The sequence below is a fragment of the Cyrtonyx montezumae genome, unplaced genomic scaffold (genome assembly GCF_038088225.1).
Source record: "Cyrtonyx montezumae isolate F1298 unplaced genomic scaffold, pur_monq_1.0 scaffold_13, whole genome shotgun sequence".
NCBI classification, from domain to species: domain Eukaryota; kingdom Metazoa; phylum Chordata; class Aves; order Galliformes; family Odontophoridae; genus Cyrtonyx; species Cyrtonyx montezumae.
Genome location: NW_027071859.1, coordinates 16,882,312 through 16,903,210, shown reverse-complemented (window position 1 = coordinate 16,903,210; position 20,899 = coordinate 16,882,312). Strand labels below are relative to the sequence as shown.

The window sequence follows — 20,899 nt, the reverse complement described above, 5'->3', positions numbered from 1 at the left end:
TGAAAGACTATTAAATTCCAAATTACAGTGCAGAGGTTTTATTCTCATAATTCACAGCTCTTCTGTTCATTTCACCTGATCTTTCATTCCCCAAAGACAAAAGAAAACCTTATGAGACTGTGACCAGAGGATGGAAGTCGCATGATCTGCAACAAGCTATGGAACATGAGACAGCTTCTTGTGCCTGCTTCCTCTTCTGCTTTTTCCTGCACTTATCTCCAACTATTAACAGTGCGCACCAGGTGGGATCTTCCTGTCAGTGTGAGTTTGGTTGCCAAACTGCTTCCGGCATTCAAAAACAACATCCAGGCATCGAGCATTAACTACTTTCTTCCAGTTACAGATTTATCTAACTTAGAACTACATCAACAGGGTCTTAACAATAGCATGATGATTCAAGGAAGCATCAGTAGGATGTAATGCTAAAAAGGATGACCTAGCAACTGAGTTTTTGGACAGTATCCTTAAACGCCCAGGGTAAATTTTCAAGCACATCCACATCTAACATTTGATTTACCTGAGATAATGACTTAAGTTACGTTGTTATTACAATAGGGATCTTTATTTTTCTTTGTTCCAGTTGGATACTACACAAATAAAATTAATCACATTATGTGTACAGACACTGCAGTTCTGGAGGACAAAGCAAATTCTATATGCAGAACACAAAGATTAACAGGTCCCAGAGCATTCCCAAGTCAGAAGGAAAACAAAAACAAACAGGTGTCATTTTAAGCTTCAGCCAACCACAATAACATGCCAATCACTTTGATCAAGGACAAGAGAAGAATCGTGTTAGACTCAGGGTATGCTGAAGATCAGAGCATGCTACCCTGTTTTGTTCATGTTCAGTGTGAACTTAGTGACACTAACCATGGCATTTGTGAAACCTGCCCTAAAGAAAGCAGTAAAAGCAGTGAAGATGTTAAAAAGCTGTAGGGAACATGCTAAGATCATATTTTAAAAGGTTAAAAAAAACTTCAGAAGTACTGAATGAGCCAGTCTCTAACTGTGACAGTTTTATGTAAAAAATTAAATTCAGATTCACTCTCCACTTCCAGCTCTTCAAGTGAAAGAAGCTGAACTTCAAGACATCATCATTTAGCGTATAGAATGTTTAAAATAATTTTCATAAAGTTTGAGACAATGTGGGGATTTTAATTATGAAACAGAAGTACTTGATATCTTATTTGGTTAGGAATTCTTTTCCATTTAAACTGCCAATCAAAACAACTCTCTGAAGACTAAATAGAAATCTACAACATTTCATGGACCCATTGACTCAAGTGTAAGACTCAGCTTGTACATCTTGGTAGAAAAGATAGCATTGAAATTAACTTTAAAACAACAGAAGCCACAGTTAATGCTTCATCATCATCTATGAGCTCTGTATCAAGCTCACCTAGCTCGAGTTTTACTTTCATAGTGATGGCAGTTTTCATACATGTCCCATATACAGCTATGTAGTTTGATGAACCACACACACATTTATTAAATTACTCAGAAATTACTCTGTCCTTCTAAATATTTTAAGTAAGGAGGTCAGACTGCAATCCTAGGGAAGACAGAATTGCCATAATACATCATATTAAAAAAGTGTATCTAACCTGTACTTTAATTCCAAGATAGATCAGTAGAAATTTCAGTAGCAAATGTGCAATTTCTTACTCACTTGCTGAGTTCCCAGAAACCTAAACTGAAGAATTCCTGAGGCAAAAACACTCTCATCAGACACATGGTCTGATTTTTGGGTGGTCCTCAGTGGAGCCAGGAGTTGGACTCAATGATCCCTATGGATCTTCTCTAACTCAGAATGTGCTTTGATTATATCATTTTTTAAATCTCCTTAATCCTTTGGTCTTCACTCCACCAAGCGATGAGCTTTACCACAAAAACAAAAAATACTTCTCCTCATGGCACGTAATTTATTTTAAACTTGCCAACCTGTAGATTTTGTATGTGAGAAACAGGGAAAGACTTCTTGCTGTTCATTTTATTCCTCAGTATTTATTTATCTTAAAGTAATTCAACTTTATGAGCTGAATCTTACAGTTGCAGAGGTAGCTAATATGCACCTGGGGATATTGCTAAGGTTGAGAACCCGTTTTCTATGTGTGTACAGAGTGTTAAAGTTTGTCTTAGCTGTTCTTCAATTTATTTGACATCCTCCTAAACTTTTCAGATCAAATTCTTTGAAAACATTAAAGTACTTAGGAAGCAAGAATTTAAGGAAAACTAACTGCAACATACGCTACAATTTTCAGCAATAAAAAAAAAGCTTGAGTGCTTTGCCTCGTGTTGAAGTGTAGATGCCATAGGTCTCATGCAGTAATAAAAGAGCAGCTCGTAGACTGCGGAGAGGATTCGTTGACCACAGGCATTTGTGGATCAGATGCTTACAAATCCTGATGTGCAATTATTTAACACTGACAAAGACTGGCACTCAAGATCTTTTAGCAGTTATATAGGTGATACATCAGGCTCAAAGTCAACTCAGTATTGAAAAGTAGCTTAGAGATTTTATAATGGAACTATTAACAGTAATTCACACAATGTTTTGTGGTGCTTTTTTTCTTACTGTACTAGTACAAAATGAATAGCTGTGCAAATGTCCTAGTGGTTCAAGTTAAGCACTGGTTCTATGAGCTTTCCAGTCTAAATTCTAAATATCTCCAATGATCAAAATATTGCAGATTTTAAAGAAAAAGCATTATTTTTCTGCAATTAAATAGTCTCACTGCCTTAAAAAACTTTCCCAGTGTTACTTACTATAACACAGTGTAATTAACAGCTGAGTAATGCAAAATACACAATTCCAAGTGTGCTGAAACTTAAGCTTCATCTAGCTCTGGCTTCATTTACCAGGCTGTGACTTTGCAAATCCTTTTTCATAAGTTGAACTAAAGCTAGTAGCAATGCTAGATTTGTAGTAAAGGGCACCTCCCCAGCATTACCATTTTTCACTAGAAACACCTACAGCTTCCCATTCCGCTTCTAAAAGAAACTGCCTACAGTGCGGAGGAAGAACCAAGAAATATTGGCCTTCCCTGATGTTAAATCATTATGGCTATGACAGGCATTCCTACACATGATGCATGTGTAGTTGCGAATAAGGTCACTGCATTGTTCTCCTTGGCAGTTAACACTACGTGCTGAACATCTCTGCTGCCATTTGAAATTTATGCTAGCTTCACTCCCTCAAAAATTAGATGAAAAATTTGTCAAGTAATTATATTTCTCTGTCTAATTAGCAAAGATTTAATTCACCACTGGTATATTTCACCCTTCTGAGAGCTACATCAGACATGACTTTCATGTATCTAGAGCTTCCCATACCACTGAGCTCCAAACTAATTTATTATTTTGCATATTATTATGTGACAGTAAATAATACAATTGTAATACCCAAATTAAAAGGTATGTTAGATACAGGCTTCCCTTCGATAACTTTTGGATAAAATGAGTGCTACTGGGCTAATATCACAGTTGTGTTATATGCACAAACCAGACCAGCAATGTGTGTACAGTCCAGCCTACATTTCTAGCAGCACACTGCTTGCATCAGCAGCCTGGCACAGGTAACACTCTAGTGCTTCCTTGCCATTATAATTCCTGTGAAAGCACAAAACACCTGGCAGTACATACACACATTTCTGTCATCAGTTACAGTAAATTAGCATGGCAATGATAACAGTAAACTGCAGTGATTTTTGTTAGAACAGATAGCAACCCAGTCTCAGAGAACCTACCTTTGCTAATAACAAAAATTCATTTGAGCAAAGAAGCACTGTACTTAAAAAAATGCTGCTAGTACTAGCCTAGCATTAATTAGCTTGTGCAAATTTGGAAAATTAGGACTCACTCATTGCAATATTAAGAAAAAAAAAGAAGACAGGATTCACTGAAGAACTACCATGAAGACAATTTAGTGGGAAAAATAAAGATTTCTTAAAAACCTCACTACAAGACAGCATCTCTCATCACGGATGCTGGCCAAGTGCTTCCAATATTTTGTGAGTTAGCGCAGCCAGAGGCAAAAACAAACTCAGTAGCCACCAAGAGAGTTTGTAGGGTTTCCCCTGGTAGCTTCCCATCCAAGTACTATGTGTACTTTGTGAGATCTGATACTACATGTGGCAGGATTGCTGCTAAGAGGGTCACCATGGGATTATTTTAATGTTCACTGAAATTGAAGCAATTTATTACATACTGCGGTAGCATCACTTTCATTCAAATTATAAGAGGTTGCAAGTAGCCTTTTAAATCCGCTTTGCCTTTCCCTCTGGTATCAGCTTACCTTCAAGCTCTTGGAAACATGATGCTCTGTGAAACAGGCGTCAGAGGTTATACTAAGAACAGAGCATTCAGTAAGCACCCTGTTGACCTCCCAGAGCATGCACGGTTAGTAACATCCATCTGCATGCTTAAATTGGGTTTCCCCAATGGCCTAAGAATGGGATGCATCTGTGGAACAAGTTTTGCACTTACTTGAATATTATCATAAAACATTTACATGATTTAATTAGATTATGTAAATGCTTTACTCCAATTTGAAGCTTTGAAAATCAGAATGTCATGCTCTAAATTATGCAAGTATTGAAAATGCTTTTCACAGCAGTAGAGCAAAAACACCAGTGAGACAGTCCTGCCACATTCCCTTCTGCTGTTCTCTGCACACCAGAAAAGACCACACAGAATGCATTAATCTTGACTTTCTCTATTAATATTTTCTGCAAATAACACAGTTATTTTGTGCTGCAATTTCATGCTCAGTCCCAAACACAGACTTGACTTGTTTTATATCCATATCCCAAATAAGCAGCAGATTTTTCACTGTCTTCCCCACAATTCCAAGACATTGTGAATTTCATGCTGAGTAGACTTCAGTAAGGATATTCAAAAAGAGTCATTCATGGAAAAAACTTCCTACATAAGGTCTTAAAACTTATATTTTTAAGAAACTACTTATGTTTTAACTTACTTCTACGGTACTCCTGGATTGTGGTGCTGTCACAATACTGAAACGTCACTAAAAGATCCTATACTCCATAGAACATTTTTTAAATGGTATGAAAATGGATTTCATACAATCTACAATAATATACTACAACAAACAGGGATTGTAACAAATCATGATGCTTATTTTATCTCCAAATAAGCAATGAAATAAACTACCATGAGTTAATTCAAGGAATTAGCACTGAAATTAAGGAAAAGTTACAAAAATTGAGTAGCTGAATTTTAATGGACTTTGTCGTTCTAAGTATCACTTCTCTTTTTAACCAATGCAAACTGCAACTTTATTACAGTTGCTCAATGTCCCTAAAAAACCTAAGATTTGATCTTCCTCACCATACAGAAGGTCGTAATGGGCTCTGAAACATGGTTCCAGTTTATACTTGGTTCTCAAACCTTTACATGTAGTCAGACTACTTCATCTCCAAATCCTACTGGTTCCTCCAATTCTGAAGCCTCCTTCCTCCTTCTATAAAACTGAATGAATAGATGAAATTAAAATAAACATTAAGTATGCGAAAAATGATCTAAAACATTGAATTTCAAGGCAAGAACACTGAGAATAAGAGCTTGGAGAAAGACTTATTTCTTCCTGTTCAAGCACATAGTTTTCCACCACAAGGTGAAAAGACATGCCCTAATCTTGAGCCACAGGTGACCAGACAGTAAGGTCACATGCAGGCCAGGTTATGTTTCATGAGCATGAGTATATCCATGCTGATATAAACCACTTAGGGTAAGGCACATCTCTAGTATCATCCTACATCTCTGACTCATCATTGAATAAATTCATCCTTTTTTTTTTTCCTTACACAGATTGGGACTTCTGAGAAATCTGCTCTTGCTCTGCAACCCTGACATTTACAGCATGCTGCACAGCTTTTGTTCTGAATTCCAAAAAAAAGGTGATGAGCTGTGGCAAAAGGCTTTATGAAAGTCTATGGAGAGAATCCATGAAGATTAACAGAAGGTTACAGAGGGAATGCTGCTGTGGTGGAAAACAGTCGCTCAAGGATTCAGTAGAAAAAAAATAACAAAATGCAAAGATGCAAGAATAAAACCAGAAAGGGAAAAGCAGAGCTAGAATGTGGCAACTCTGTGACAGAGAATGAAGCAGCAAAGGACAAGCTTTCCCCAATCTGCTGACAATTCGTAGCCAGCAAAATTCACTCCAAGTATCTTAGTTAAAACAAGGAATAAACTAACATTAGACCTGGTAGCTTTATTAAATATTAGCCCACATCCTGCTTGCCAAATTTCTCTCCGCACTTCAAAAGATACCTGAACAGAGTAAGACACAGAAGTCACTACCTTCCCCCATGTAACCTCCCTAGATAGCAGCTCTCTTTGATGACAAAAATCTTATGATAACAGGAAGATGTTTATCTGCAACACATTTCCTTCACAGCTTGTTAGGCTTTCCTATTCCCTACTGACTTCTGCTCAGTCATCACATAGTCCTTTAACCTGTTTACTTTTATATTTAGTAGTAAGTGTAAGTGCACTTTATGTTAAGTACTTTTTCAAGAACGATCCACCCAGAATATAAATTTTGGGGGTATGTGGGAAGACAAATGACAAACTCAGAGACATATTTATGTTCAAAACCCTAATATCATCAGGGATACAATGGAGCTCCCTTCAGTACAGGGACAGGATTGTTACGGATCACTACTCCAGAAAAATTCACAAAATCCAAAAGAGAAATATTAATAAGCTTGACACCCAGAAGTAATTTGCAACAGACAGATATAAACAAACTCCCTCAACCCCAAAGAATAACGACATGGTTAGCAAATTCTAGGTAGTCGAACTCTCACTAGCCTTCCCAGCAGATATTATTCCACACTGCACAAACCAGAACCAGCTCAGACTCAGACATGGGCAATGCTGGAAGAGCCTAGAATACTTACTCTCCAGTTCTGATGGGTCTTAAATCAAGTCATAAGGTTGTCATACAGGCCTGACAGCAAAATTAAGTTGCTCTTTCCCAGGTTCCACAATGCCTTTCCTGTGATGAGAATCTTAAGAGATGAAGCTCCCAATCCAGAACTGCGCCCTCCTGCGGTTACTGGAAAAAATAAATTGAGCACAGATGACTGAAATTATTCTGATTCAATTATTTCACAAACACTTCAACTAACTGTATTTATCAGCCACCTAAACTCATAAATCACAGCAATCTCGGTTGGGAAATTCAAAATTGATGTGGCCCCACCTGAATCAGAGAAGGCAGCAGGCATCTGACAGCCTTGAGGAGCAGCCTTGTGTGAGCTGATTGGAATTTCTAGCAGTATTAATCTTAATAACCTCAGGTAGCTTCCTCCCTGCAGCCTATGTCTTTTTGCACAAGCAGTGAAGGAGGGAACAACGTAACAATTACTCCTCTCAATTCTTTCCTGCTGACACCATTTTCTGATGAACATTTCAGTCACGCTCAGACTTCATCCATAGCTCTTCTCAGTTTTCAGCAATGACCAGCCCAAAATCCGTAGAATATAAATTGTCGTTTAAGCCCTGAGGTGTAGGACAAGAGAAAAGAAACCTGAATACCTCCTGATAGAGCAGCATGAATGCTTAAAAATAAAAGCAGCTTCTCCCTTTGTTTTAAAAGAAACGTCTGTGAACTGCAGCAGAAAATTGTACAGGATTTCTGCAAGTTACTCAAACAACAGACAAAATATTCAAACAGTATTAACATTGAAAACAGATGATTAAAACACTGATCAGAAATATCCATCTATCTAGGAAACGGAATCCAAGTAGCTGCCACTCAAAACTGACAGGGTGGTCAGAACAGTTGTTGAAGCTTTCTAATCCTTTGCAAAGCAAATATCAAACTGAGCTCGTTGTGATGAAGCTCTCATTTGTGTCTTTGCTAACAGATTTTCCTATAATAATATATCTACCAGATTTTTCCTGTTTTACCCAGATAAAATGAGATAGAAAAAAAAAAGCAATGGCATCAAAGTATCTATGGCTCCATCTACCTACCAGTTCCTATCAGCAGCTACATGAGCACCCAACACTCTCTGGTAGTTTCAAACTCATGTGTTATACAACCAACCTCCTAATGATAGAGTCATTTTTAATTTTAAGATGACACTGTCCTGTTTGTGCTGTTAATGTCCTTATTCTGAGGAGCATAATCCTTTTTTTTTTTTTGGAAGCAGTTTCAGAGAGTAAACTTCTGTTTAATGTAATACCTATGCTTGGAAGGGAATAGAGATACTTTAGGAAAACTAGGTTTTGTAGTTTATTTTCCCTCTTCACACATGTTCTAAGACCAATTAATGTACCATTCATATACTAAATTCAATCCATTCTGTTAAGAAAGCTATCAGGAAAATACGAACACAACTGTGCGCATCGTGCTACACAGAACAGTCAACCTACACTTTCCTGCACAGATGTGGTAACCCCATTTCTGATGTATTTGTTAGTATTTCAATTAGTGCTTACAAAAAAAAAAAAAGAAATTAAAACAAATTGAACTCTCACAATTTGACTAAATTTTTTCATTCAAACATTTTCCTCACTCAGCTGTCTGCACTAGATACAAATACCAAAAGCACTTCTGTAGTTTTTCAAGTCTTTCTCTTGCCTCAGTTGTCTGGGAATTTTTAGAAACTGGAAGAGGTTCAAACAAATCATCTGCCAAGTTTATCATCCCAGGATTCAGCTCATGTAGACTTGCTTATGTGATTATTAGCACGTGGCATCTCTGAATTTTCCAACGTTTCCCACGTTCTCCTAAATTCATTCTCTGTTTAAAAGCTTTTCCATAGTTCCTCTTGCCAAAATCCTGAACTCAGCGCAGAATCAAAATAAATGGACTATTTGCTGAAAAGGTACATCAGAGGTCCTCCCTGCTCAGCCCAGCTGCTTGGCAGCTGTCGCTGTAGCTCCAGGGCAACAGCAACTCACATATTTGCCATGCATCTCCACACAGGGAGCTTGGCTCCTGGATTCAGGAAGACTCATTCGTCTCTTTCTCCCTAAAGTTACCTTCTGTGCTGGAGCACTAAAACCCTTTATGAAGTTGTGGCTGCCGCAGCACTAAAACAAAAGGGCTCAGTATTTTCTCTAGAGCAGCTCAAAGCTCTTCTGCAGTAAGGTCAGTAAGGAAAGGAGGATATGCCTCAGATATTTTATTAATCACATCTAATTATCTTATCTTGAGTTGTTCTCACTAGGACACTCCCTATAAGTCATAAACAAAATACGTTTTGCAGATACAGCTAGTGTTGCTCAAGAGACAACCAGCCTGAAATCTTCTTGCTGACAGCAGGATGTGTGGAATTGGCACAAAATGGCACTGAGGTGGTTCATATTGGATATAAAGAAAAAAATTTCTATCCTTAAAGTGGTCAAACACTTCCCAGAAGCTGCCAGGCTTCCCATGGTTGACAACCTATGCCTGTTAGTGTTCAAGAATCATTTGGATAATGCCTTTAACTTTTTGTTAGCCATGAGGTGATCAGACTGTGGCACTAGATATCTTTGTGCATCCCTTCTAGCTCACCTATTCTATTCTTCACAGCCTCTCAGAGTGCTATTTTCTCGGGCTGATTTCCCCACCTGATAATTGCATTTTAATGAAACAACTGCTCATACACACAGTTGCATCTTGAAAAGAATAATGAGCTGAAAATCCTAGCCCTTTACAACCCATCAATTAGGATTTACAGCTTATGGGTCATTTCGTTTCTTTATACTCAAACTTGTCAGCAACTAACCTCCATGAACCATCTTCAGTGACAGAACTAAAACAGATTAAAAATAAGCCAAGAGTTCACTAGCACTTAAGGCAGAAAGACTAATATGGAAGATTTTAAGGAGCTTTTATAACATAGCCAAAACAAACTTTTTACCCTTACTCCCTTCACTTTCTCTTCATTTATTGCTAGTTCCATTTGTAACTCCTACTTCTGTTTGCCAAACTGATCTTTCATTGAACTTGTTCTTTCCAATTCACTTTTCATCCTGTATTTGTCAGTCTTCCTTTTATCTTTTCTTCTTCTTCGTTTTATACTCCAAATCACTTCATGTCATTTTCTCTTTACTTCAGTAGTTCTTTACTGACCAAAGTGGCAGGCAGAACATGCAGGAGCAATGCGCAAATTATTCCAGAGAGTATCCACGGCTTCACACTCAGCAGCTTTTGTTACAGGAGGGCTAGGCTTCCCTAAAATGGATTTATATTTTTCCTTGCTGTTCCAGAAAGCAAGGACTTTTTCTGCAGCTTCAGAACAGCTCTCAGACCACAGGTTCCACTGTAGCTCTAAGCACTTTCTTTGTATTTCCCTCACAAACAAACAAAACAAACAAACACCCTATCCAATAATGACATTTACAATTATCATTACTCTCTTTACACTGCTTCAGTAATATCCCAGACACAGCTACCACAGTGATACACCAACTCAGATTATGGCCTTAAATAGCATAGTCTTTGCTACCTTAAACTGCAAGAATTTCAGTCTGAAATACTGAAAGAGGTACCAGGCTGTAAGATTTGGAAGTTCCAGAGACAGAGTCAATACTTTCTGTTGTCAGTTGGAAAATACTAGGGTCAGCCAGCTTCGTTCTTCCCAACTGTTCTCAGCCAATTTTAGTGCTGAGCATAATACAGGTGATAACAGCTTCCTACTTCTATTCATCTTTGAGAAATGAAAAGGTAAGAGGTAAGAATTGGCCTAGAACAAAACGTCAAGTCTATCCAACGCCATCCAATACTTATTTTTCATTAATTTTAAAATTGACAAGCAGCTCATTAATTTCCTGGGCTACAATACAGGTCAGGGTTATTTCAGCACTGGAAATTCATGAGCAAAGTCCAGTTCAGTACTGAGGGGTGGTACTCTGCATTTCTTTTTTTTTTTTTTTTTTCCCAATTTTAAGTTAGTATCTTTTTTAGCTGAAGTGAACCAGATTGTTATTTTGAGATTTTCATTAAATGGTCAAGACTTCTATTGACTCCCGTGCTCAAAATCCCCGTAAGAATACTACTAATTCCATTCTCCTTCAATAATTCACATTCTGGTGAATGAAAACATGACTTCACAACCATTTCTGTAATTCTATACCAGACCGCTATACTGGATTGCTGACAAAGAAAAGATATTCAGCACCAATTCTGAAGTAAAACAGTTTTTAGGTGGCAAGGCTGACAGCCCAACAGTTAAGGAATAACACAGTATGGTTTTTCAAAAGTAAAACATACATCTTCTGCAAAACAAACAAACAAAAGAAGTCATTTAAGAGGTGTTTGAAAAACATAACCGTGTGCTTACCGCTCTCTTTCCAACATTGAAACAAGCCATTGCTGGGAGATCAGTCAGACAATTTGTGTCTCAGAAGAAATGATGGACACCACTGTACAGAAATCAGTTTGCTTCCAGAATCTCCTTGCCAAGGAGCGTTTCACAACATAGACGCTTTCCAGAATTCTGAGAGTCAATAAGAATTTTGCCTGAGATGTGAAGATTTCCTAAAACCTCCTAAAAGACAACTTATGACCAAAGTAAACAATTGTGACGGAGAAACACGGAGTTCTATCAGAACCAGAACCTTACAGAAAACATTACTAATTTCTTTAATTTTTTTTATCACTATTTTTTCCTTTACTGGGAAATAGCACACCTAGGAAAGCAAGTAAAGACCAGGCAAGCACACAAGTATTCTTTGCAAGAATTCTTGGTGGTGTCATGCAATTCATGGTTCAAACAGATTTTCTGAGCCTTTACTTTTAACACATTTGCCTGTGAAGACCAACCTACTTCATTTTGCACAGTTGGAGCCATCAACTGGAGATTACATTTAATATTCTCTAGTTCTGGCAAGAGAAGAAAAAAAAAGCAAAAAAACCAGTACCTACTCATCCTCTCCCTCCACTTCTGATTTGATGGAATTTCATCACTCCCTCTCAACCATCTGCCTTTCAGCCTTTTTAGTTATCCTCATACATGGTATTCATTATTCCTGTCACCCTTCTCTAAAGCCTTTTCCAGTTCCACTGTATCAACTCTGAAATAAGATACCAGAACTAGACACTTTATGAAGATGCACATATCCTACTGATTTATAAATATTATGTAGCACACAATACTTTATTTTCTTTTCTCGCTTTCTAAATTTCCAATATTATTGCTATTTTAACCTATGTTAAGCTGATGTTCTGAAAGATCTATTACAACCCTAAAATTAACAGTTGTTATGGCTTGAAAGTAACTTGACACTGTGAATGCATATCAATAAAACCAAGGCTTTCTCCTCATTTTCTGCACAGAACTGCATCTATCATTTCATCATCCAGTAACTCCATTATGTTAAGACCCTCCATAATTCTCTAATCAGTCACCTTTACTATCATGAATATCATTTAATGCAACTCCCCCACAATGTAGAGGGACATCTACAGCTAGATCTGGTTTAACAGAGCCTGGTCTAGATAGCTGAAAATTATTAAAACTTGATCCTTCCTGCTCTCCCGATTCTTCTGTAACTAATTTTATTCAAATTTGACCTGCTACTCCCTTCCCTTCACAGCATTCATTGCCCCTCTTATTCTCTTGTTGTGTGAAATTATGCACATTTGACAGAACTAAAGCTAAGAAAGTATTTTTGTTATTATTTGTCTGCAGGTAGAGCTATCACACAAGCTCTCAATAATAAAGAAGCTACATTCAAATTAGTCTGAAAACTGTCCCAGATTTTATTACACATTAAGATCAAACCAAACCCCACACATGGCTACACGATTTCCTGCCACCTTCCCACTACAAGCCATATACATTAACAGACAATAAAATTTCATTAGACCTTTATTCCTAATGTTAATGTGGTTTTGAAGAGCTCTGCTGTATACCAAAGAAATATCACAGGGCTTTTTGTGTGGAAGGAAAAAAAGCAACAACGGTGTTTTGTGTCTGAAGACTGAAAGCTCCACCAAAGCTGCAGCTCCTCCGAGGATTCTGATACGCAAACAACTGAAGCACTACTGATTTGGAAAAGTAATTTTTCTTACAACATACAAGTGCATAGTTCATGCCTTATTACAGATTGAGACAATTTCAAACAGCACAAGTTTAAAACCTTAACACAGAAATGTAGACCATCAGAATTTCCAATGAAGCATTTCCTCAGGAGCAGACAGGCACCGCAGTAACACATATACTAACAATAATACAAATGTAATTTAATTAACTCCCTCTTAGGAACTCTTCCAAACACGTTTCTCAAAAAGCTAGGAATAGAACTCAACTTTGGACGTTTTGGTAACAGCCAGCAATACCCTCAGAGTGTATTCTCAAAGCAGCAGCTGTGTGCACACAATTGGGCACATTTCAGTTCAGGGAGCAGGTAAGGACAAGCAGAGGTTAAGAGCAGGCCCTCCCTCAACTATCTCCAGCAGTTACTATAGCAATTCTATTTAGAAGCATTGGAAGAGGCCAGAATTGGTCTGTCCATTGGTCTATGCCACTGGACTTGGCATTTCTTCTTCAGAGTGACCTTACAAGAGGAAGCAACAGTGATGTAAAGGCAACAAGGGATAACTGCTGTTATGTTTAGCCTAAGTATACAAAGAACAGGCAGCAGAATTTTCATCAAGTTGAGGGAGCAAGGAGGTTTCAGTACATGCAGGAATATGTTACCAGTCCTATCTACATTTCTGTGCATTCTCCTGCAGGACAACATCTGTTCCCAGCCTTTGCAGCAAGATACTCACTGATGCCTACATCATAAATTACAAAAAGTATGACATAAAAGGACATTTTGTGCTTAGTCGAAAGTCTGCTACGTCATACTGCAGAATGGCACCAAGCCCAAAGGATGAGATTACTTACAAATATCAGAGGCTTTTCATGTTAAATATGACAGCTCCAGAGTCCCTCAATATATACTACAAAGCAATTAAGTTCTGCAAACATAGTGTAATGCATTATATGAGAATATAAAAGTTTTTGGTAAAGACAGATGTCATTTCTAACAATACATTTAGTCTGCAAATTACAGGATGGGACTTTGATACTACTGAAAAACTTAAACAAAAAACTTCACTTTGATGGTCTCATCTTCATGATTAACATTCCTTCACAGGATATACAAAATGAGAAAAAACTGTTTATAATACTAGACTGAATCATGAGAACCTTTCAGATCATTCCCAACTGCATTCACAGTAGTTTAAGAGTGAACCAGAATAGTTAGCAGAATGTAACTCTAAGAACAGAGGGCTGCTTATATAAGAAAGATAAAATACTATTTCTTGTAAATGACAAGATGACTCCTGCTAGATGCACCCTGTTCCAGTTTTATATCAGCACTAGCTCCTCTGTAATTCACTATATCTGCATAAAGCTGAAGTACTAAGTCAGTAGTATGGAAAGCATGCAGCACCTCCAGAAACTTTGTAACTCAGTGACTACAAAAATGAAAAAGCCCAACTAGTACAGCTTTTTCTAAAATAGGCACGATACTTTCCAAGGTAAACACAGAAGAAAAAATAAAATTGACCATACAAGTACAGATTTTCTTAACAAAAACGTACTTATGTTTAATAAAAAATGAAGTTGATCCTGAAAAGAAAGTTAAACAATGCCTACAAATTTCATACATCAAGATAACAATCCCATCATAATCCAAACAAATTATAGTAGTATGTGATATTTAAGAGCTCTTGGAACCCTGTTAATAACAAGTCTCCCATCATAACTTAAAGAGGCAAATAGCCATGGGTCTGCTGAGGACCATTCAACTGCATATACACTATCTTCATGTTCTTCATAGGTAGCTATTACACTGTCCTGAAGGGGCTCTTTAATCCTAAAATTAAAAAAAGAAAGAAAAGAAAGTAAGCATCCATCAACACTCTTGATTTAAAGTGCAATGTTAAGTGTCACTAACACCCAGAGCACAAGTTCCTATTTAACAACGCAATTGTGTAGTCCAAGGAAGCAACGTTCTACATCTGGTACCTGCACACTTACACTTCAGATAACACAGTCATGTAAAGCATAAAGAACTCATTTGTATGGATAAAACACATGCTGTTCTCAACTTCAGCACAGTTTTCCAGGTCTCAGTACTCACTCAACACTCAAAGCATTTCAATCTCTTCTACCCTTCCTCTCATACTTCAGTCATTAAAACACAAGTGTTATTTTTTCCTTAATCAACAGCTTCTTTCACACCATGGTCCACCTTCTTTGTTGACAACTGAATGATGCAAAGCACATAATCTGTTACACGAGAGCAGGTAGGTAAGTAGTTTTGGTCCTTGACACTGCTCTCTCCTGTGCTGTAATCCTGGGCCCGTTCAAAGTAATGGGAAGGAAACAAAGGCACCTCTTCAAACACTATCATTTTCCTTCCTTCCCATTCCTAGAGTTCCAGATGTACTAAAAATGCAAATTCTCATTTATCAACATATACCTCACCTCACTACCCAAGTTCCTAGTCACCTACATAATCACGAGAGACACTTATTCTCTTTAGCAATGGAAACATTTGAAAACTAAGTCACACTAGTCTTTACATTTCAAACCATCCAAGAGTCATCAGCTGTGCTCTGCTAGTTGAAAGCAGCCCTTCTTTTCCCCAGACACACAGCCACTTCCCTTCTTTAAGGCATCACAGTACATTCTTCTGTAGCTGCAGGGCAGGTGAGTTTGCAGGAGGACCTTATTGCTCCCTTTCTCCATAGAGAATCACTCCTCCCTGGCAGCGATCAGCATCCACCTGCCTCCCTGAAAAACATGTTTGTATTACAGCCGCAGTCCTCCCAGCAGAAAGCAAAGACAGAGGGCCTTGCAAACACCAATCATTTAAACAGATACTGCTGCTGCAGAAATGAAGTGCTGATCACTCTTTGCCCTTTATCACTTCCCCCTGAAAGAATGCATTCCTTACAATCACAAAGTGCATACAGCATTGTTTGAATTGCTTGCAGGATATCAACTGGTCCACCTAGTTAGCCTAACCAGCTGCGAATCTAACATCACAATTAAAATTCAATTGAATTTAATGAACAAACCAAATGCAGTCTGATACTGCAGAATAGCTTCAGAAATTTAGTTCCAAGGTCTATTATCATTTACTTATGCTATATTTAAGGTCAAGAAACGAAAAGGGTGCTGGCACAAACAACATACAGCCTCTGGCTAATTACAAAGAATAGGACTGTTTTGCAATTCTCCTGAATGCGTACTTTACTACAAACCATCTAACAGCAGAGAGCTAATAAACACACATATGCAGACACTTCATCTCCCACAATGTGTTTTTCTAACTTCCTGTTAACTGACATGCCTGGTTAACCGAAAGTTGGTCATGTCCCTAGACAGCAATGTGCCTCATGCAGTGCTCACCCACTTATCCAGAACTCCATTATTCTGAAGGTTTCAAATGCCTCTCTGGAAAAGCAGGGGAGTAATGCATGGTGAATATTGCTGCCAGGGGACACGACCGACTTTCAGTTAACCAGGAGTCTCAGTTAACCAAAGGTTGGATAAACAAAGGACAAATAAGCCTTTAAGTCACACTAATTCCTGTATATTCCAGGTTGTTACAGTGCTCCATTTAAACAATACAGTTTATCTAATTATTTCACAGAATTCATGGTGGAATGAGAGCTTAAGAAAGAAACATACGGTTTAGTATTGCCATTTATAACCACAAAAATCAACTGATCTTCATTATTTTCTAAACATTTACTTTCATACTCAAGATTATTTCTTTTCCTCTCTTAAAAGCAAGTATGCTATCACATGGTTCTTCAGGTCACATGAGATTATTTTTCTTTTATGGCTGTTTAAGCAGGTAAGACCTAATTTTTTTTTAGTCTACGTACGCATATGACTGGCACAGCTTTGAAAAAGTCAAGAATCTGAGAAAATCCTTATGAAAGTGATCAAGTGATGTGAAAGAGCTTGCTACTATAAAAGATTATTTCTTTCATCTTATTATCTCAATATCACATCTCATGAACAATGCAGAAGATCTGAAAGAACCTGTCCAGAGGCATTCTTTACAAACGCTAGAAGAGAAAACAGTCACGTCTTTCACTTCAGTAATGGGCAATAAACCCAAAAGGTTTCTGCAAAGGGGAATAAAGAACAGAATTTATTTTGTGCATCTGAAATATGAGAATAATAAAGAAAACTGAAAGAAACAGGTGGTTTGTGTAGGTTTTTTCTCCAGTCTTCAAGATGGAGAACTTTATCCCATGCTCAGAGTCTTCCAAGACAACACCTCAGATGCATTTGCATTTTACCAATGCGAGCACTTTTCTGGTAATCCAAGGCTAGGCTGAGGATACAAGTTGTGATTCCACAGGAATTTAGGATACTTAAAAGTTATTCTGTTTCCAAGTCTCAGGGCTAAAACTATTTACTCTTGATGAATTTTTATACAGCTTTTGCAATTTTTTAATCTGTTGAAGAATCAACTCAGACTCTTAATCCCTCAGATATTAAGTACAATTCGGTTCAAGAAGGTATACACTTAACATCTGTGACACTGACATGTACTCAGCCAAGAGAACAAATACTTAAGAACAACATAACAGTATCTATAAAAATATATAGAAAAAGATGTTTGTGAAAACAAATACAAGTGGAATATAAAATAATAGCTTATATTTTATCTTAGCACATAAGTTTTCTACACAGATAATTTAATTAAAGGTTATCTAGTCCAACTACCCTGCAACTAAACAGGGACATACAGCTAGATCAGGTTGCTCAGAGCCCTGTCCAGCCTGCCCTTGAGAGGCTCCAAGGACGTTCACAACCGCTCTGGGCAACTTTTTTCCAACGGTTACTGTAGAAAAGCTTCTTCCTTATACCTATCTAGATGTCCCCTCTTTTAAGTGTGGAACCATTTCCCCTTCTCCTACCCAAACAAAACCTGCTAAAAAGTATGCTTCTTTCTCATAGCTCCATTTTGATACTGAAATGTAACTATCAGGTCTCCCTGGAACCTTCACTTCTCCAGGCTGAACAGCCTCAGTTGTCTCAGCCAGTCCTTGCAGGAGAGATATTCCATACCTTGGATCATTTCTCTGGATGTGCTCCAGAAGGTCAATGCCTCCCACAGCTGGGGCCCAGGAGCAGTTAGGGTTAACTGCATTTAGCATTTTTAGAGACTAACGTGATAGATCTAAAGAATGTATTTTTAATGCTCTATTTATAACAACAATAATTTAAAAAATTAGCACTATAATTTCATCTATTTATCTTAGACATCATCTATCTTATAAATAAAAGGTCCCAATGTGGTACAGATAACTCTGACTATTGATTCCTAGATCCAGAAGTCTGACAAACTCCATTTGATGAGCATTCTTACTAATCACTTGTTATGCCAGACAAGCTTGGTGAACTATTTTCTTTCTTCCCCTAAATTCTTACCAGCCCTCCACAACTTTCAAGTTTTCTTGTACTGTTTCAAAGATCTTTTTGGACAGTTTCAAGTACCCTTTTCACTTCTTGTGTGCATCAATTGACAAGGCATCAAGCTTTTATGTCACTAAGTACTCACACTAAGCAATGCATAATCTCTACCTACATCCTGCATAAATTTACCACCCGAGCCAGACAATGCTGAAACCAGACTGATTTCTCTTTATAGCCTTATTCACATAGCACAACCCCTACCATCTTCTTCTACAAAAGGAGAAGAGTTTTCATTTTACTATATAACACTGAGGTTAATTGCACTACTGACTTGAGAGAGAAGCCTGTTAAGCCTTGGATAATTATTTTCATGTAGAGAGCTGTTATTTCCAATTACTGCTCAAACTAACAACCACTTAAATTTGCAGAGCAAGAGATTCTGTTTTGTCATCATAATGTTTATTATAAAGTGTTTTCCAGAGTCACCAAAAACGGTTAATTCCTTATCACAGTCGAAGTTAAACTCTCCTTAGTATAAAAGTTACTTGAAACAGACGTGATTGAACAGAGCAGCAAAATGGCAAAGTGTCCAAAATACATCCTGAAGAGTAAAGGCACTGGGTTCCAAAACAAGCCCAGTGGATCCCTTTCCCTTTTAACTGCAGGGCAGAACTTTACAACTCTGAGTTCACTTCAGGTAAGATCAGACAGAAAACTATTTCCTTTTTACTCTGTTATATAATACAGAAATCAGAGATTTTTATATTAGAACACAATTTCTATGCATATTAGCTAGCCATTCATTTTATTATGAATATTGTTTTCTTACACAAAAAAGCCTTCTGAACTGCTTCTACACAAAAAAATCATCTTTAAAAGAATGCTTTTTTAATTTATCAGGTTTCATATTTGTCCTATAACACAAAATGAATTTATCAGCAGATACATTGTAGTTAGAGCTGAAGAAAGAAATAGCAGGGAAAAACTACACCTAGAAACTGCACTTGACTAGGTTTGGCCTAGTGTTTTCACACATCCTACAAAATGAAGTGTCTAACACTGGTATTCTGCAGTACCTCTTAGAATACCTATTTTTAAACACAATGCTGAAGGTTCTCCTTATTCAGCGCAAAGATAACACAGTCAGGATACTCACACTAGATGCATTTCACAAAGGTAGTATACGCACTGCATGTTTTGGAACAATCAAAAACACAGTCAGTGAGAAGAGAAACCCGTGAATACAGCTAACAGTAAAAGAAAATTCTAAGGGGAAAAATTCAGAAGACTCCAAAGATAATTCAGAAAGCAGTAAGAGTCCCTGAGCTGCCAACATTCTAGGACTGGAAGCATACCCAGGGGAAATATGTTTTCCTGTTTTTACAACATTTCCTCTTGGCCACTATTAGAAACATGATACAGGCTAGGGAGATCTCTGATATGATGTAGGAAGGCTGATCTTCCATTTGTATGACTGATGAGAGTAACAATAATAGCAGTGAAGAAAGCAAGCTAGTCTCTCTGATCTGTTATCAGCAGTTGAGATGAAATGAAGGTCACTTAGTTGTGACAAGAAAAAAATCCTCAAGTCTTAGTTAGACTGGTCTCTAAGATGAGATACAAGATGAACGTATAAACTCAAGGTGCTGGCACACGTGGACAAGCACACAAAAGAGAAACTTCAGAAATTTCTTACTAAGAAAAGGAGATAGCAATTTTTTTTGTGTTGTCTATTCATTACTCAAACATTTTCTTAAAAAGCAGGTACTTAACGGCAGAAAAGCTAGCAAGACTAAATGAGTACTCATGTAATTCTATGCCATTGCACAATGCAAGGTTAAATTAACATTACTTGCATATGCCTTCAGAAATGAAATACGTTAAAACAAGTTTACAACAAATATTATGTTATTTATATTATATAATACATATTAAAAATAATGAGTCTTAAAAATCTCAGACATCTTAACTGTTTACAATATTATGAATCAGTAGTTTTACATAGACTCTCGCTAGGTAAAGAAATAACCCTTTTAAGACTGAACTGGTATATACTCCACTTTTTTTTTTTATTTAACTCAAGGAGTTATATAATTTCTTATACAACTTAAAACAAGTTATATCAGTTAAGTTAAAAAATAGGTAGCCTATAAGGAAACAGCCTTTTTCTTCTTTCTCTTAAAAGAAGGTTGAAACACCAAGTGTAGATTTGGTTATTCAGTCTTAAGGTGACTGTCTAGAGATATCAGCTTTACAGACACTAAAAAGTGAATTTGTTTTTCAAAACTTCTGTGCAGCACATGTCCTCCTATCAAGGTAAAATGAACCCTGTGAAGATGTAACAACTCATCTAGCAATAGTTCATTGCTGGTGAGTATAAATATCATTTCAGCTCAACCCATAACGAAGACAAGAGACCCACAGTACTGAAGGTCAAAGGCTAACGTACTTTCATAGGTTTTAGAAAGAACAAGTTAGCAGCT

The 20,899-nt window shown here is 37.3% G+C and overlaps 1 protein-coding gene across 1 annotated transcript in view; it reads right to left on the bottom strand.

The window, feature by feature from the left end:
* Positions 1–13,879: 13,879 nt before the first annotated feature.
* The window catches only part of EIPR1 (EARP complex and GARP complex interacting protein 1), a 59,803-nt gene continuing 52,783 nt past the window's right edge, over positions 13,880–20,899 (bottom strand). The window contains exon 9 of the mRNA XM_065730750.1: positions 13,880–14,844. Coding sequence (XP_065586822.1) covers positions 14,670–14,844 — 175 coding nt within the window. The 3' untranslated portion in view covers positions 13,880–14,669. The remainder of the gene's footprint in view (positions 14,845–20,899) is intronic.